Source organism: Syngnathus leptorhynchus, chromosome 8 (assembly GCF_054491065.1).
Source record: "Syngnathus leptorhynchus isolate UIUO chromosome 8, UIUO_Slep, whole genome shotgun sequence".
Classification (NCBI taxonomy): Eukaryota; Metazoa; Chordata; class Actinopteri; order Syngnathiformes; family Syngnathidae; genus Syngnathus; species Syngnathus leptorhynchus.
In genome coordinates this window covers 13,018,856-13,037,151 of record NC_141202.1, presented here as the reverse complement: position 1 = coordinate 13,037,151, position 18,296 = coordinate 13,018,856, and the positions used below count along the sequence as shown (strand labels likewise).

Here is an 18,296-nt window from a genome sequence, read left to right as displayed (position 1 = left end):
TTCCTTCCCGCAGCTGTCACACTGTTAAACCCAGTCAGCCCTTGAACAGACCTTTGGACTCTTCTGCAGGATCACCTACGTTCAGTCCACTCTGGGGGTTCCATCAGCTCTTCCACCGGTGTCCGCGACAACCGCTTCCTCATCGTCCTCCACCTCCCAGCCAGCACTACCTCTGCCAGGCTCCGCATACGTGCCGCCTTCCTTGGCCACCCTCGGCTTCACCGCCATTCCACCGCCTGGCCCGACGCTGGTTCAGCCACTGATTGCTGGTCAGTGCAGCACATTTTTAAAAGCATCTCAACTGTCCTTATTCTATTTCGCACCACTAGTGCGAGCCCACCTACCACACTATGAGAATCACTGACCTATTTTCTTTTGAGTTGATTGACTTTTTTACGCTTGCATGACGGTCAGACTCCAATTTGAACACCGGTGTCCACCCACATGCAGGTCAACCGCCACTCTTGGCCACGGCGCAGTCTCCGCAGCCCCCCAGCTCAGGCCCTGTCTGCGGCTCAGGCAGCCAGATCGTCACCGCTATATACCCTCCTTCGCAAAGTGTCACCATGGCGACCGGGGTGGTCTCCATGGCGGCCGTACCGCCTAGCGCGGGCGTCTACTCTGTCTCCAGCCTTTCCAGCCACGTGATGCCCAAACCCACGGCGCCTCCTGCCGCCGTGTCTGTCCCACAACTGCATCCTGAGCGCCGCCTGCCTGCCGACAGAGCTGGCGAGAGGCAGGCGGAGAGGCAGGCAGAAGCGCCAATGCAACCGGAAGACCAGCGGCCGCAGAACACCACGAGTGGCAGCTCAGTGTCGCCTCCTGGTGGACCCGCTGCAAATTCTTGCAGCCCTCCACTTCAAATCCAAACACTCGGTAGGCTTGTGCACATTCTGATGCAGGTGGTACAAGTAGAAACATTTATTGTAGTCTGCTATTTATATTCTATAGAATAAAGTAGAAGCAATTTGTGTTATATTTGAGGTGTTCTCTTTTATTCCTCCCCAAATATTTTTTTACTGTTGTGTGTGTTTCTTTAAATTAGTTTGAAATCATGCTTTTAAATATCATTTGGCAGCCAGCACACCTGGCACACTCAAGCTCAGCCAGCTCCCGAGCCGCCCCCCCCAGAAAGTCAAGGCCACACTGGCCAGCATCCCGGTGGGCAGCTACGAGGGAGGGGGTCGCGGCAAGGAGCGGGACAAAGAAAGAGGGGCCGCAGCCACCACCGCCTCGTCTAACAGCCACTTCTCCTTCGACCTGGAACCGGCAGGACCCACGACTGCGTCTCCTGCGTCGCATTCGGCTGAGGAGCCTCCATTCTGTGACAGCAAAGCAGAAATTGCCAGAGAGGTCAATTAATAGGAACTCAGGAACAATTTTTGAATAAAAGGAGAAGAATGAGCCTAAGCGTTCTACACTAACTCTTATATGGTTGTGTTTTTTTTTTTCAGACTGGATGGAAGGACTCCCTCCCATCTTCTCCACTACCTCCGCCGTTAGCCACCGAGCCCACCCTGCCGCCCCCGTACACCGACAAAGAAGGGTCGGCGCCAAAGAAGATCAAAGCTCGCCCTCCGCCGCTAAAGAAGACATTTGACCCGGTGGACAAGTGAGTGCTGGCAAAAATATGGCCAGCCGGATGGCGCGCTATATGACGTGTGCCTTTTTTGTGTGTGTGTGTGCTGGTCGGGAAGAGTGCTGTCGGAGGTCTACTTTGAGGAGCGGTTCGCCGAGCTTCCGGAGTTTCGGCCCGAGGAGGTGCTGCCGTCGCCCACGCTGCAGAGCCTCGCCACGTCGCCTCGTGCCATCCTGGGCAGCTATCGACGCAAAAGGAAGAACTCAACAGGTTTGATTATTCTTCTATTTATGATTAGCGATGACTTGAGATGCTGTTTACATTGTCCAGTGCCCTGATTTTGGCTCAAATCTCCAGTTGTTTTTCCCCATTGACATGAATACAAATGCCTTCCTATGTGGTTCAGACTTGGACTCGGCCACTGACGATCAAACGTCCCCAAAGAGGAAGAGTCGGCGGCGTTCCAGCTGCAGCTCGGAGCCCAACACGCCCAAAAGCGCCGCCAAGTGCGAAGGCGACATCTTCACCTTTGACCGGCCAGGTAACACACATGCATGTTCACATTTCATTAAACCCCAGCCTGGAAAGCAGGGGTGGGCAATTCTGGTCCTCGAGGGCCGGTGTCCTGCATGTTTTCTATGTCACCCTGTTGCAACACACCAGGTCTGCAGAAGCTGGATAACAATCTTCCTTTGAATCAGGTGTGTTGCAGCAGGAAGACCTATAAAACATGCAGGTGAGGACCGGAATTGCCCACCCCTGTTGTAAAGTCACACGTGGCATTTGAGCTAGCTACTTTACATGCTTAGGTCGGAAATCAAAGCGCATTCTCTGTCCACGTTTTCAAGATGGTGGCCCCGTGTGGACATTGTCGGTACATAGAGGTCGAATACTTTTGGTGTTAACTTTTTGTTTTCTGTAGGTACTGACAGCGAAGACATACTGGCTGAACTGGAGTTTGACAAAGTGCCGTACTCATCCCTGCGAAGGACGCTGGACCAGAGGAGGGCGCTGGTCATGCAGCTGTTTCAGGAGCAGCAGGGCTTCTTTCCATCAGGTTGACAAAGCATACACGGAAACAAACAAAGAACTTTTACATAAGTTAAAGCTGGCTGATCATACTAGAGCATATACAATGACATTGTTTCACTGACTAGCACGTATGTTCGCGTCTTCACCAAAGCACAACAGATCAACAACTTCCTGCTTCTTTTTTAAAGAATTATGTAAAGTCTTTTTAGTGTCAAATGACACCTAAATTAAAACCGACCTGCTAATACATCAATGAGTATTACCAACTGTTGAACAAACAAGTGTATTGTTTGGTAATTAAAGAGCGCCCACAACGAACGATGGGCGCCGCGGCAATGTTGACCTTGTTTTCCGTTTGCAGCTCAGGCCACAGCCGCCTTCCAGACCAGGTACTCGGACATTTTCCCAACCAAGGTGTGTTTGCAACTGAAGATCAGGGAAGTCCGGCAGAAGATCATGCAGACGGCCACCCCGGCCGACGCTGCCTGTCTTGCCGTCCCCACCGACTCATTGCCGGGACCCTCTGGCGCCCAGTCAGGGGACTTGGCCGGGAGAGAGGACGAAGACGGGGAACCCGGGGCCGACGAGGATCCCGGCGATTCGCAGGACTCTTCTAGATGAGGACATTTTGCCATAATGTGGACTTGTAATCATATCTCTGGAAGCACAGTCCGTATAAACCTACCAAAACCAAGACTTTGAGAGTCCGGGCGGAACGTTGGAATCCCCAGAACTCCCCCATGGATGTTCGGAAAGACCAAATGGATGCAACGTTTGTCTTGATTTGTTTTGAACAATGTTAAGAGGGAAAGTCATTGGAGGTTGTTTTTTTTTTTTTTCTCCCCCTGGATGTGTAATCACTTCCAGTAAGTTTCTCCTGACATTGTGGGGGGCTGGGACCCTCAAGACTTTTTCCATCCCTGAACCCGGAACCACCGGTCGCTCCTTCTAACTGACCAACGGGTCACTGACGGAGAGCTCTTAAAAATCGACTGCAGAGTGGACAGAAAGTGGACTGTCTGGCTGTGCCGTCATTCCCGCTGTCGTAGTCTGAAGGAAGCAAACATTCCCATGCCTCTTATTGGTTACGCATGAAGAAGGAGGTTGGTCCATGGTGGTGATTTTTATGGACTTTTTTTTTTCAAGTATTTTCAATTTCAACATCCTTGCGTTGGCGCCACCTGTGCCCTATTATTTCTATTATTCTTACTTTACAATCTTTCGGAGGCATGTACTGTACCCTTCCTCTGTGCTTTGTCTTCCCTTTTAACAACCAACAGTCTTTTTATGTTTTTAGAGCCATCTCAACACTCTACTTCCTCTTTCCTTCTTCCTCCCTTTGTCACTTTATGCCTTGTCTCCCTCCAATGAAAATACAACTGTTGGAACAGAACATTCGATCTTAGTGCAAAACATGTTGGGTAAATACTGTTAGACTCTACATATATAGGACCTTATATCACAAAACAAAAACAGGACTGTGCAAAGCAAAGTTAAAGAAGGAGGGGGGAAAAAAACAAATTATATGGCTTTCAATGTTTTTGTGTTCATGTTTGGCTGTTCCAGTATTCAAGAGACACATTTATATGAATAATTTAAGTTTGTATCTGTAACTTTCAGTATGCCAATAAAGTTAGGTGGTCAGTTCAATAAAAAAAGTGGAAATGTGGTGAAGCCAAATGAGTTTATTGGGTTATGAACACCATATTTTGTTGACTTCCAGCAGTGACATCAAATTTATACAAATCAAAAAACAAAAAAATAGGTCACATAATGTATAATGCGCTTATATACAAGCAAACACTGAAACCCTATAAAAGCAAAAAGCCCCTCACACATGTATGTAAATACACTACTGTTTAAAAGTTTTGAAGTGACAGAAATGTTATTTTGGAAAGGAAAGCACTTGTCCTCACATCAACTAAGTCTAGACTAAATTTCTACCTTCATTGAAAACCAAACGCTTCCTTTCAAAAACAACCCTACTATTTGTGTCTTTAAGTTGTTTCCATGTTATGCGAGTCTTTCTGTTGGCTCAGAGAAGGTGTAGTCCATCCAGGCCATTCTCCATCGCAGTGTGAAAGATCTCCAGGGCCTGCTCCAGCGGCAGTGCCCCGCCCTCGCTGCTCTCAATGATGGCGATGGTCTCCCCAAACTCGTTGCACATGATGGTGTTGGTGCCCTGTGGCGGAACAGACATTTGACATGATTCATTATCCTTTGGATGATGAGAGCCGATCAGGCGTGGCCCCTTACAGCACACTTTGCTTATTAAGTTGTTAATTCTCAAACTTGATTCACAAAAGTATATTTTTAATTGTTTACTTTGAAAATTAAATGATTAAAAAGAACAATACATTTTAGGAAACAGTTGAATTATAATTAAACATGTATAATTAAATAAGTTGCAATTAAAATAAAAATTGCTTACTGAAGCAACTTCACATTTTAAACCAATTAGTCTTACATGTTCCAAACTATTAAAGAGTTCATTTTAATTCATTTAGTTTTATACTTGAAACTGACAACCTATTCATCCATTTCCTCTCACATTTTCATCCTCAGTGGGAACTCATTGCTACCCATGAGGATGCATGATTTCGATCACAGGTGTCAAACACAAGGCCCTGGGGCCATGTCCGGCCCGCGACATCATTGTATGTGACCAGCAAAAGCAAAATTTTGTGTCAATTAAATGTTGTTGAAATACCAAAACTCTAAATTGTCTTTCCTTTTAATAACAGTGAGATGTTGCAATTTTTTTTTTTTTATAATTCTATTTTGAAAATAAATTAGAAAATTGTTGAACTTTTCTTGTTGATTCATTTCTATTTGTTATAAAAGGGAAACCGTAACTCCGTGGGCCACCCACAACAAAAATGAGTTTGACACCCTTGATTTAAATAATAATATGAACCTGCTGAAGATCAGAGGATTGGATCTGGATGAGGTGCGGCTGCCCCTTGGGAAGTTCCACTGTGGAAACCTCCACAGCCGAGTTAGCTTTGTCGTCCTGATCGGGCTTCTTCTGCCGACTGTGTGTCTTCTTGTGGTTCCTGAGGTTGGAGAAGGTCTTGAAGGCCTTTCCACACTGCGGGCAGATGTGCGGCCGTTCGCCTGCATGCGTGCGGCGATGCTCGACCAGGTGCATGCTCTGGACAAAGCCCTTGCCGCACACCTCACAGCGGAAGGGTCGCACGCCTGTATGTGTGCGCAGGTGCTCACGCAAGTGCGTGCTCTGGCGGAAGCGCTTGGCACATATCTGGCACGGGAACGGGCGCTCACCCGTGTGCACCCGCTGGTGCAGCGCCACGCCCGATCTGGACACAAACAGCTTGCCGCACACGGGGCACTGGTGGGATTGGGCGCGCTTGCAGGTGGCGCTGCGTGGCCGCCCGGGACTGGGGTGGCTCAGCTTGTGGAGCCGCAGATTGGCAGGGGAGTTGAGCTTCTTGCCGCAAATGTGGCAGTCCAAGCTGCCTCGGACCGTCGCGTCGGACTCTTCCGCAGTGGAAGAGGACTGCTCTGATTGGCCGTTAGTGACATTCTGGGGTTCTTGGTGCCGCTCAGAACAGTGGGCGTCAAGTTGCCTCTTGGTGACAAATCCGGCCTCGCAATGAGAACAAGGGAAAGGCGCGGGGTAACCTGGGTGGTGCATAAAGCGGTGCGCGGCTAGCTTGGCGGGCCAGCGGAAGGCGGCGGGGCAGTCTGGGCAGGTAAGGCCGCCGCTGCCACCCGCCGCGTGCAGCAAACTGTGCTGCCGCAGGTTGGACGACTGTGAGAAGGCGCGTTGGCACACGTCGCAGCGGTACGGCCGCACACCCGTGTGGATCAGAGTGTGGCGGGTGAGGTTGGCGAGGGACGAGAAAGTCTTGCCGCAGTCGGCGCACTGAAAGGGCCGCTCACCCGTGTGTGTGCGGATGTGGTTGCGAACGTGGATCTGCTTGGTGAAGCTCTTGAGACAGATGCCGCACAGGAAGCTGCGCTTGGGCCCGTGCACCGCGCTCCGGTGCTGGAGGAGCTGCAGCTGCGAGACAAACGTCTTTGGACAAGAGCGACAAGCCAATGCGCTTTTTCCTGACGACACAGGTGTGGTGCTTGGCGCCGCCGCGCTGGACGCGATTTCCTCGACGGGCTCGGTGCCGGCATGCTCTTCGCAGGGATGCTCTTGGCCCACCTCCCCTTGAACCCTGCTAGTGTGCAACTTGCTCGCTTCGCCAGAGTCCAGCTCAATTTGTTCCATCTCTTCCTCGGTCAGGGGGGCCATCATCTGAGAGTTGTTCTTCTCCCTGGCTCGCTGCAGGATGGCCAGAGTCGAGAGAGAGACTCGTCGTGGAGCAGCGTTAACCTGGAGAGGGATGGAACGGTTTAAATCCATGCGGATTTGAAGAAAAAAATACAGCACATAGCATGTCTCAGATTCTCCTGCGGTGTTCAACTAAAACATGTGGTCGCGTCGACGACTTCTTGTGGATTACCGACTAAACTGAAGCGACAATGAGTTCTGTTCTTTCTCTTTTACAATAACAGTTGCAGAAGGACTACCGTGGTAGAGGCGGTGGGGCAAGCAGGTGTGCCACAGGTGTTGACGTTGAGGTGTGTCCGTCGGTGGTAAAGGTACTTTGTCATGTTGGTGAAGGTTCTGTCGCAGAACTGGCACTTATGAAAGGGGGTCGGCGTGTGTGACTTTCTGCAAGAAGCACACGCGAGGGGAAAGGTGAGGTCGGGCGGGAGCAAAGAGGACGCCCATCGTTGGGCCTTACCTATGCACGAGGAGGGTCATCTCTGTGGTGAAGCCTTGGCCGCAGTCCACGCACAGGTACCTGTTAACGCGCAGGTGGGTGCACAGGTGGGCCTGCATGGAGCTCTCTCTCTTGAAGACCCGGCCGCATTCGGGGCATTCGTGCGTGCCCTGCTCGTGGACGCGCTGGTGGGATTTGAGGCGGTTGGCTGAAACGAAGCTACGGCTGCACAGTGTGCATTGCTGAGGCACACACCCCGTCGCGCCGGCTTTTTTCTCCGCCATTGCAAATTGGCTCGGTCGTCTGATAGCGTTGTCCGCCATATCTTGGCGCCCAGAGGCCTCCTCAAAGCCACCCATGAGCCCGCAGTCCAAGCTCTCTTTATCCTGAGCCAGGAAGTGCTCTCCCTGGTGTTGGAGGAAGTCCTCTGGCGTCTGGAAGAGTAGTGAGCATTCAGAGCATTCGTACGCTTGGTTGACCGCCGTCTCGATGGTGCCAGCATGAACTCCGGGGGCCAACGGCAATGCCGCTTGGCGCCGCTTGGCCGACTTGCCCGAGCTGTCGGCCAGGGCTTGGGCCGTCAGGATCTGTAGGTGCATGGTGGCTGAGCCGGGGGCGGGCGTCACCGGGGGCAGCAGAGAGGGCCGGGGGGCTGCTTTGGATTTTAGGTGGGTTGTCTTCTTTTGCTGCTGTTGTGCAAACACCTGCAACAGATCCAAAGCAAAGCCCTCATCTGTCAATAAAGATTAGATGCGGAGATCAAGCAATGGATGTCTCTCAACTTCCTTCGTCTGAACCCAGATAAAACTGAGATGTTGATAATTGGTCCAGCTCGTTATCAACATTTATTTAAGGAAACCACTATAACTATAGATAACCGTACTATCACTCAGAGTGATACTGTAACTAATCTCGGGGTAATATTTGACCAAACGCTCTCCTTTCAAAAGCACATTAAGAATAAAACCAGAAAAGCATTTTTTCACCTTCGTAATATTGCTAAGATTCGCCCAATCCTCTCGACCGGTGATGCGGAAATTATTATACATGCATTTATCACATCCCGCCTGGACTACTGTAATGCATTATTCTCTGGTCTTCCCAAGTCCAGCATCAAAAGTCTACAGTTAGTACAAAATGCTGCTAAAAGGCTGCTCTCACGGACGAGAACATTTGATCACATTACCCCAATATTAGCCAATTTACACTGGCTCCCGGTCCATTTAAGATGTGACTTCAAGGTTCTTCTATTAACCTATAAATCATTGCATGGCTTAGCGCCTTCATATCTCGTCGACTTAGTTGTTCCTTATGTTCCGTCTCGTAACCTTCGTTCGCAAAACGCTAGTCTTTTAGTGACACCGAGGCCCAAGAAAATGTCTGCAGGGGCTAGAGCATTTTCTATTCGGGCTCCAGAGCTCTGGAATGCCCTACCAATGGATATTAGAACTGCTACCTCAGTAGAAACATTTAAGACACGTTTAAAGACGTATTTCTATGATATGGCCTTTAATTTTACCTGTAGTAGCCGATTCGGCTGGAGTTTGTTTTTGCTCCCTCTCCCCGACCCCACTCCCCCCACCCCTCCCCGGCTGGGGAGGTGGTTAGGTGACACCCAAGCTGACGGCGGCTATCTACATTCTCGTGGACCAATTCAGCATGAGGGAACTGCAGCGGATTACCCTCCTAGAGGACACTGCCAGGACAATTGAAGGCACCTCCGACAGCTCTTCGCTTTGGCCTGGACATCCACTTTTTGATTTCCATATTATGTATTTTATGTGCCCTCTTTGCATCCATTGCAGCCTGGTGATCCTGAAAGGGGGATCCTTCCAACTGTGGTCCCTTCTCAAGGTTTCTCATTTTTCCCCTGGTAGGGGTTTTTGAGTTTTTCCTTGCCCTTTTGGGAGCCCAAGATCAGGGGATGCTTTGAGAATAATTGTCAATTGATTGTCTATGTGAAGGCCTTTGAGATTGCTTGTGATTTAGGGCTATACAAATAAACTTGACTTGACTAGATGGAAAATTTATAGGCCGCAAGTCACACTCGCGCAGGGAAACCCGTGCGTGGCCCCTGCGATGTCACTTTCGAGGCCGAGGCACGCACCCAATGACAACCGTAAGAGTGTGGTAATCTCACAGAGTTGTGATCGGCTATGCTTGATGAAAATCCAGAGACACTTTGAAGTGAGCCCGGACCTCACCATCAGAGACAGCCTCATCCCGCACAAACGCAAAGCTCTCGCTATCGCGTCGACAACAAAAGGAAAGCAAACCTGCAACAAGTTCTGTTGCAATCACGCAAGCTTCTGATAAGTGGCAAACACTTGACTGCTGAGTGAAGTTGCACAAAAAATGCTATGGAGAAAAACAAAAGCATAATCAGTCTAGATCAAAAGGCATTTGAATTCAGTACCTGAGCCAAAATCTCGCCAGCTTGCCGCTCGCTCAGGACAAAGTTCTGTGTGTTGGTGAGAGGAGCCAGGGTGCCGTCCGCTTGGATCACATACTGCTGTGGCTGCCAATCAATCACACGCTTGCAGGTCAGACAGACTGTTCAAGGGGCGCTTCTTTGGCCATCTTGGTCTTACCGTGTCCTCCGCGTAGGTGCTGGTGGTGCTGCTGTGGTGGCTTTTGCGGTGTTCAAACCATGTGTTGGGCGAGTCAAACAGAGCCAGACAGTCAAGACACTGGTACTGTACCGCACGGGGCAGCTGGGAACCAGAATCTTCGGGTGCCGCAGCCTCACACAACTCTGAGAAGGGATTGCACAAATGTTAAGAATTCCAAATTTAAATAAACTTTTCCTTGTACAATTACAACCATTGCATTTGACTTCAACTTTTATCCCGTCAAAAATTTGTATCTCGACACAATCCAAATCCAAAGCGGGGGATGAGCGAATGATTCGACAAAGATTTCAGGCGACAAAATGTCCGACCTCGTTGCTCGGCCTCCATCCCTGCCACCCTCATGTGCATTTCCTGGTGCAGAAGCAGCTCCTCGGAGTTCACCAGAACGGCGCCACACTCCAGGCACTGGTACTGCTCGCAGCGGGCCGCCTGGCCCACCTCGCCTTCCTCGCTTGTATGAATCTCCTGGTGAATCAGGACTTCCTCCAGGGTGTTGAAAAGCTGGCAGCACTCGCTGCACATGTATTGGTGGTCCACGCTGGCATCCTCAGCCTGCTCCATCTCCATGTAGACGTTCTGTGCTTCCATGATGTCAGGTCTTAAATCGAGTGGATCATTTGAAGACAACTGGATATAAAACTGGCAGATGAAAAAGAAAACCCATCAACTGAGATTCAGCCCATGGATGTATGCTGTATACATGAGTCATGAGTTGATTTGATCCCACAGGCATCCATCATCTATCATCTGTGAGGAACACCATCTTCCTGAAGAGTTTTGGCTGGCTTCATCTGTATAACACTGTCCTGAGGTGACCAAGGGACATACACAACGGGAATGGCACAGTGTCCAACGAATTAAAGAAAAAAAATGGCCAAAACGGTTTGAATTTTAAACATTTTAATAGTTTATAATTACATGGAGATTGTTCATAAAGTACGAAACTACAGAATATCAAATAGGCATTTTATATCAGCTAAGCCTGAATGCTACTTCTTATGTAGGTGTTGTTTCTTGGAAGCTAATTTTATTAAATGCACAGCTTTCTTTTCAGCCAGGCGGCTCGGCACTGGTTAGCACGGCCGCCTCACAGGATGGTTTGATACCACCTCCAACCCTCCCTGTGTGGAGTTTGCATGTTCTCCCCGTGCCTGCGTGGGTTTTCTGCGGGCACTCCAGTTTCCTCCCACATCCCAAAAACATGCTTGGTAGGCCAATTGAGCACTCCAAATTGCTCCTAGGTGTGAGTGCAGATGGTTGTTCATCACTGTGTGCCCTGCGATAGGCTGGCAACTGGTTCAGGGTGTCCCCTGCCTATTGCCCAATGACTGCTGGGATAGGCTCCACACACCCGTGACCCCCGTGGGGACAAGCGGTACAGAAAACGGATGGATGTTTTCAGCCAAACCTGCTTTCTTACATGCGTCACTCACTCAAATCTATTTTTCAGCTTCTTTTCTCATTCTTTTTTTTAAATATTCCTGCATCCTTATAGATTATTCAACCAGGTTCACCTGCTTTCCTATATTCCTTCCACCACAAATTAATAAATTGAATTTAAATTTACTTTTGGGCAACCCTGCTCTTGACCTACTGGATTAAATGAGTCAATTTCACATAAGGTAAAGATTGTCTAGATTTCTCTTCTCATGGAAAGCGCCCGTGATTAAAATGTTGGCAATTTTAATTCTTTTGAAATTTAACGCGGGTAAAAAGACAACATGTTTCGACTTAGCAATTAGCCAACATGATGGCCCTTGTTGGTTGCCTCGTCCCAGCCACTGCCTTACAAAGGTAATTTTGAAACCACCAAAAGGTTTCTAAACAGGTTTGCTAGTGTACTCTCATGTGTGCGATGGCGTGTGGAGGGCGGTTGGAGGCGCTCCCTCGGCCAACGAGGACCAATTTTGTGACGCTCCTTGGCACCGCTATTTCCTGACGGCCATTGCCCGGTTCGCCGGGCGGTCCGTCAGGCGGCGCTAGCCACTTTTCGCCGCAGCTCTACGGTCGAAAGGCAACAGGGGCCCTTCTTTTCTTTTTACCCACCCCCTGTACCTCATTTACTGTCGTCGGACAGCGCCGTTCGTAGTCATCGCCGCACGTCACTCAAACGCCCGCTCCGCCGAGGCTGCTCCGACACTCTCTCGGGCACGAGAAGCACACAACGGGATGGTTGTTCACCGACGATTCTGTTTTACAGCATGTAGGGAGACGTTAACCCGCCATTAGCCTCCATTTTTGTGACGTTAAGCCCCACCCTGTATGCGAACCTGCTGAAAATCTTGCAACCACGATTGGATAATGTAGCTGTCAATCACTTTGTGAAGTTATGCATGGTGGGTATTGTAGTTTTATACCACCGATATTTATTTGGGACGAGTAATTTGTTAAAAAAAAAAATAACTTTGCGTAGTATTTAATGTACTTTAGTCATTTTATGCTTGATAGGGCTTATTTTACCATTATTATAGTATCATTTTTAATATAGTTTTGTGCACTGTTATTTGTTTTAAACTTGTATCGTGGACTTCAACACAAACATTTGAAACGTTCTTATTTATTCTTGTTTTGCTTTATCAACTTTATTATTGTATGTTTAAAAGCCTGTCGCTCTTTTTTTATATCGTGTTCTATTTTGAGGATAATGTTGCTATGATATGGAACTGAACGTCGTCATTTCGCTCACCACTCCTGGAGGACAGGTACATCGAAACTCTCTTTCCCATTGTCCTTTGCGAATGTGACGTAATCCCACTTCAACTCCTCAGTTCCCCACCATCATCGTTGTACAGTACAGAGGAAGAAAGGGGGAGACTGGGCAGAAAGCAAGAACGCTGTAAGTGCAGTACTTTTCCCATGGGAGTTTTTTTTGTGTGGTGGTCGTGGTTGTGGTGGTAGGCTCGAATTTATTGTGTGACTTGGTTGGCTGTCAGTAACGTTCGCCGTTAATCCTGGCTGTAGTTCACACAAATATGAGCGGCAGCGGGCGGCCCAGGACCAGCTCATTCGCCGAGCCTCCCGGAGCTCCCGGAGCCGCTGCAGCCGGTGTCGGATCGGCAGTAGCCGGCGGAAGCTCGACAGGAAAGTCGGGGGCTTCACAAACCAGCGGAGGTGGCTCAACAAGCTTTGGTAACCTCAAACTACCCCGTAAGTGTCGTTTTTTAAAATGACCACTCTCCGCCTCAGACGCTTTGTGCCAAATGATGTCCATCCCGTAGTTTATTTCAGATGACGATATGGACATTTTCTTTAAATGAAGTCGATCACAATCGCCGAGCTAATCTCTGTTAGCAGGCTCTTGGCTAACTTGGGCTAGCTATCCAGCTACCATTAGCCGTGTTTTTCTCCCACTATTAAACCTATTCGATGACTTCAACATCAGCATCAATACCGACGGTTGTTTTTTCAGCGAAAAAACGATTCCATAAGGTTATTATTGACAAATTCAGTTCGGTGGACTCCTCTTCATGTTACCCAGGTTAAGAGTTAACCTTAGCGTTCGTGCTAGTCATTTGTGTTAGCAATCGTCCACTTATTTGTGATGGAACTGGGGGGAAAATCGTTTTATGTTTTAGGAGGCTTTTGTTTGTGTCATAGCGTATGACCAATTGATTGATATATTTCATTAGTGTTGGCACAAACCTACATTTAAATGTCAATATGTCAAACTGCAACAGTGCACAGTGGCCCAATTAATATATTCTAAATTACATTATTAAACTATTTTTAACTCACTAACAAAACTCAAGAAATCCACAAAAAGTAGTCTCTCTCGAGTGGCAAAATGTCCGACCTCCGAGATGGATAAAATCAGGTGGATTTACTGAAGCTGCTTATTTCATATCATACAAACACAATATTAATCAGATGACTGTGTTTAGATGGGAGGCGCTGCGTAGAATGAATTCTTATCCAGAACCTTTTAACTTGACTTCCCCTTTACAAACTATACTGATTAAGTTTCTATTTGGTGTGTTTAGCAAGGAATACCATGATGTTTTTGCGAAATTTGTCTGTCTGGTGCGGAATGATTTGCAGTCTTGCTCCATTTTGGTGCATGGCAGTGATCCGGAGAGGTCCCGCTGAGACGTGTAAAGTGAACAAGCCCCGGGAAAAAGCAGTAGCACTTGTGGATGTGCTGCTGTCCACACTGTTTTAACCACAGTGAGCTGACAAAAGCGCTTTGGGGACGGGCCTCTGTCTCGCTCGCTCTTGCCTCGCTCTCCTTCCCAATGTCACCGCTGGTGGTGTTGATCTGTTGAAATGCTCTCGACGCTAACCGCTTTGTCAGTTACTGTTTGATCTGAAGCACCAAGTTTTTTTTTGGGGTGGGGGGTCAAACATCAGCTTGCCAATAAAACTCTTTGACCAGTTGCAAGACGCACACAATGTACTCCCCCAGAGAGAACATCACCTCCTTGTACATAATCTGATCCTGGATTATGCCAAATCAACTTGCGGACCACACGTAGCGCGCATGGTGCTCGCTGGAGCGGGAAGTCATTGATGTCATTTGAACGCTTTTTGAGCTGTAACTTCGATGGAATTATTTTAACGTGCATCAAAGTCTCGGTTGTCGCAGGGGATATGATCCCACACATTGCACAAATGAGCAAAGTTTTTATTTTGCCTTTATTTTTTCATGGGCATTTCTCATCCAGGTGACAGTGGCAAATTGACCACCGTAGTGGCCACGCCGGGCCAAGGCCCCGACCGCCCGCAGGAAGTGTCCTACACGGACATCAAGGTCATAGGAAATGGCTCCTTCGGCGTGGTCTACCAAGCCCGCCTCATCGACAGCCAGGAAATGGTGGCCATCAAAAAAGTGCTCCAAGATAAACGCTTTAAGGTGAGCATGGGCTGTTGGCGAGGAAGGCCATTTTATGTACTGCGTATATTGGTGCCTCACTCTTGGTAAAAATCTGCCTTTATCCTCCTCGTTTGCTTTTTAGAATAGAGAGCTGCAAATTATGCGCAAGTTGGACCACTGCAACATTGTGCGGCTACGTTACTTCTTCTACTCCAGCGGTGAAAAGGTGTGTATTCGCCTGCTGTTCAAAAAAAGATCGGGCCGGCCCATGAATAGCAAAAATCCATGCCTGATATAACTGCATTGGGGAATAATTGATTTGATTTAATAATATGTCCTCATTTTTTCATTGAGTTACAAACAATATGGCACTATTGTCAAGGAAGAAGCAGATTTCCTTTGTTGCCCTCACTATATTCCATTAATACAAAGCAAGGAAACAGGCCAGAAATAAAACAGGGACAGTAGATTTTTTGGAGGCAACTGGCTACTTGTATCGTTTGGGTTTTTAGCCACAGGTAGAAATTGTCTGAACTTCAAAAGACATTCTTGTGAAGCACCTTACAAAGCGTCTTGGGACGACTTGGCGGCATGCGCTTGGCTCCGCGTCGCCTCTGTGATGTCATTTTCAATTCGCCGTCACACCCTTAACACTGCACTTGCTCCCACTTTGTGTCTTGTGCAGAAAGATGAAGTCTACCTGAATCTGGTGCTGGACTTTGTCCCCGAGACGGTGTACAGGGTGGCTCGGCACTTCAATAAGGCCAAGACCACCATCCCCATCATTTATGTTAAGGTAAGCGCCACCTTGTTGCACCCCTGCTTATACTTGTCGCTCGTTCTGTTGCCTTCAGAGCTACATCTGTGTTACGTCTTGTGCCCGTCACTCACTTTCTCTCCTTTTATACGCAACATCCCTTTTTGTACTAGTCTGTAATCGTGTCGTTGTGACGTCACAAGCCAGTATCTCCACATTTTGTCAATTTTCCCTTATGAAAAGCAGCACGTCTAATTGTATTCCCCAACCGAGCATCCGCATAATTCTCGGCCTGTTCCACCCCATCTCTGTCCATACGTGTTTGCTGTGCAGCCGTCGCTGCCCAGCGTGACGGCGCTCTCTGACTCTTGTGACGCGGAAGAAACACCCACGCGTGTTCTTTCTGTCTGCGAGAAAAGCGGAGTGATTAACATTTGACCATGCTGTCGAAAAGTCGTTGCGCAACTGTAGGAGAGCGTGACTCACGGTTAACCCCCCCATCCGCACCTCCGCCCACATTGGGAAGCCGCACATAGCCTAGGCTGACAAGAGTTTAACAACTGCAGCCGCGAGACGACGACTCAAAATCAGCACGGTGGACTTTGTACGTGTTGATTTTGACCGGTTGCGTCCTTCTCATCAGGTGTATATGTACCAGCTGTTCCGGAGCCTGGCTTATATCCATTCCCAGGGCGTGTGTCATCGAGACATCAAGCCCCAAAACCTCTTGGTGGACCCGGAGACGGCCATCCTTAAGCTGTGCGACTTTGGCAGGTGAGTAGCACACCTTCCGGCACATTCCTGCATGTGTCAGCCGTCTTGACTGCGTGTGCAAGTCTTGTTTTGCTCGCTTTTTTTTTTTTTTTGCTTCCTTCATTGAAAATAAAGCCCAACTGAATCGAATGTTTAACCGAATGGATTGATTCAATTAAAGTGTGGCAGGAAGATGAACTTGCCGAAATTAGAGTTTCAAAAGAAAGAAAAAAACCATCAAAACGTTTATATTTTTTAATTTTTTTGCAGCGGGTTGAATGTATTTAATACAGAAAGAGCACGGTATTGCATCAAAGTGAGTGTGAAGATAGAAACTGGTTTTCTAAAGTGTCATTGCGACAAGCTGAGTCACAACAATAACATGCGCAATTGTTGTTGTGTGCCTTCAAGGCATGTGGCCTTATGTGTGGCGTCAGTCTACATGTGAAATTCTCAAAAGAACATATTGGAGTTTTCTTTACAAATTATACAATTGACACACTTAAATTCTTGAGTTTTTACACTATATAAATGGAAAAACAACGGTCGTCCCCTAACGGTGCCCGTCCCCTAACGGTGCCCGTCCCCTAACGGTGCCCGTCCCCTAACGGTACGCGTCCCCCGCTGCCCCCACAGCGCCAAGCAGTTGGTCCGAGGCGAGCCCAATGTGTCGTATATCTGCTCGCGCTACTACCGCGCTCCGGAGCTCATCTTCGGCGCCACGGACTACACGTCCAACATTGACATCTGGTCGGCCGGCTGCGTGCTGGCCGAGCTGCTGCTGGGCCAGCCCATCTTCCCGGGGGACAGCGGTGTGGACCAGCTCGTAGAGATCATCAAGGTACACGCGCCAAGGAGCCCAAATTCGAAGCGAGAGCTGGATCACAAATTCAGCTTTTCCCTCCTACTCACAAGCCACGTTTCATTGCGCTTGTGTCAGGTTCTTGGAACTCCGACGAGGGAGCAGATCCGAGAGATGAACCCCAACTACACGGAGTTCAAATTCCCGCAGATTAAAGCTCACCCGTGGACAAAGGTAATTCATCAAATCGGTAGCATCATTCAAACATGGCGACGGCTCTCTGGAAAGCGTAGACCTTGGCTTAAAAGGCTGAGTGATTGTCATTTGAGGAGGTCCAAAGAACGGGCATCATGGCAATAAAATACAAAATTACGTTATTTGTAATTTTTTCAGGTCTTTAAGCCCCGCACGCCGCCGGAGGCCATTGCCCTGTGCTCGCGACTGCTGGAATACACACCGGTCACCCGCCTGTCTCCGCTGGAGGCCTGCGCGCACGCCTTCTTTGATGAGCTGCGTCAGCCGAACACCCGCCTGCCCAGTGGGCGGGAGCTGCCCCTCCTCTTCAACTTCAGTCCCGTCGGTGGGTTTCCGTACTCGCCGGCGAGTCTGACCTGATGGGGGTGTCATATTCGTTTGTTGTGCCTCCTCAGAGCTGTCCATCCAGCCCCAGTTGAATTCATCACTCATTCCTCCTCACGCTCGTGCACAGACGACGCCTGCCTCGCATGGTATGTCGACCAATACGCGCACAACATGGCAAACATTTTGCTACTGGCTCCTCTCTGTCTGTCTGTCTGTCTCTCTCTGTCCCTCTCCATGGAAAACAACAACAAATTGCAGCCATGTGTACAAGTACCCAAGACTTACATATTTACACCTTTTTTCTTGCAACGTTTCTGCCATATTTTACTGTCAAATGTGTAATGCCTTTGTCGCTCTGCAGATGGCAGTGCGTCAGACAGTTCTGCCCAGCCCGTGCCCGGCTCCATCAACAACAGCACCTAAACAGCCAACACCACCCTGCCATAGTTTTTTTTCTTTTCCTCTTCCCATTCTCCTCTTCTTCCTCTCAACACTTAGAAAGACTATACAGCACACAATCTCACACACACACACACACACACACACACACACACACACACACACACACACACACACACACACACACACACACACACACACACATAT

At 48.7% G+C, this 18,296-nt stretch overlaps 3 protein-coding genes across 8 annotated transcripts in view; 2 read left to right on the top strand and 1 right to left on the bottom strand.

The window, feature by feature from the left end:
* cicb (capicua transcriptional repressor b) overlaps positions 1–5,348 on the top strand; it is a 26,723-nt gene extending 21,375 nt beyond the window's left edge. For 2 of the 4 annotated variants that reach the window (XM_085919382.1, XM_085919380.1), the window contains exons 14-21: positions 70–269; positions 451–876; positions 1,079–1,353; positions 1,455–1,614; positions 1,691–1,849; positions 1,986–2,120; positions 2,502–2,636; positions 2,973–5,348. In XM_085919382.1, coding sequence (XP_085775508.1) covers positions 70–269; positions 451–876; positions 1,079–1,353; positions 1,455–1,614; positions 1,691–1,849; positions 1,986–2,120; positions 2,502–2,636; positions 2,973–3,232 — 1,750 coding nt within the window. In that variant the 3' untranslated portion in view covers positions 3,233–5,348. Of the gene's footprint in view, positions 1–69; positions 270–450; positions 877–1,078; positions 1,354–1,454; positions 1,615–1,690; positions 1,850–1,985; positions 2,121–2,280; positions 2,316–2,501; positions 2,637–2,972 lie in introns of those variants that run through there. The other 2 variants (XM_085919381.1, XM_085919383.1) reach the window with 2 other exon arrangements.
* Positions 4,277–12,263, bottom strand: znf526 (zinc finger protein 526). 3 transcript variants are annotated; one of them, XM_085919386.1, is made up of 9 exons: positions 12,042–12,262; positions 10,295–10,625; positions 9,945–10,108; positions 9,770–9,871; positions 7,375–8,057; positions 7,157–7,301; positions 5,897–6,959; positions 5,529–5,667; positions 4,277–4,793 (listed from the first exon to the last, which is right to left on the bottom strand). In XM_085919386.1, exons 2-9 carry the CDS (start codon positions 10,572–10,574, stop codon positions 4,625–4,627), a joined length of 2,745 nt encoding a protein of 914 aa, XP_085775512.1. In that variant the 5' UTR covers positions 10,575–10,625; positions 12,042–12,262; the 3' UTR covers positions 4,277–4,624. The 3 variants fall into 3 exon arrangements, with proteins under 3 accessions (XP_085775512.1, XP_085775511.1, XP_085775510.1); XM_085919385.1 differs by having other exon boundaries at positions 5,529–6,959; positions 9,770–9,865; positions 12,042–12,263; XM_085919384.1 differs by having other exon boundaries at positions 5,529–6,959.
* gsk3ab (glycogen synthase kinase 3 alpha b) lies at positions 11,987–18,296 on the top strand. The gene is made up of 13 exons (XM_085919387.1): positions 11,987–12,322; positions 12,627–12,688; positions 12,755–12,822; positions 12,948–13,133; positions 14,648–14,835; positions 14,939–15,022; positions 15,482–15,592; positions 16,197–16,327; positions 16,943–17,147; positions 17,247–17,342; positions 17,502–17,688; positions 17,759–17,836; positions 18,052–18,296. Exons 4-13 carry the CDS (start codon positions 12,959–12,961, stop codon positions 18,111–18,113), a joined length of 1,317 nt encoding a protein of 438 aa, XP_085775513.1. The 5' UTR covers positions 11,987–12,322; positions 12,627–12,688; positions 12,755–12,822; positions 12,948–12,958; the 3' UTR covers positions 18,114–18,296.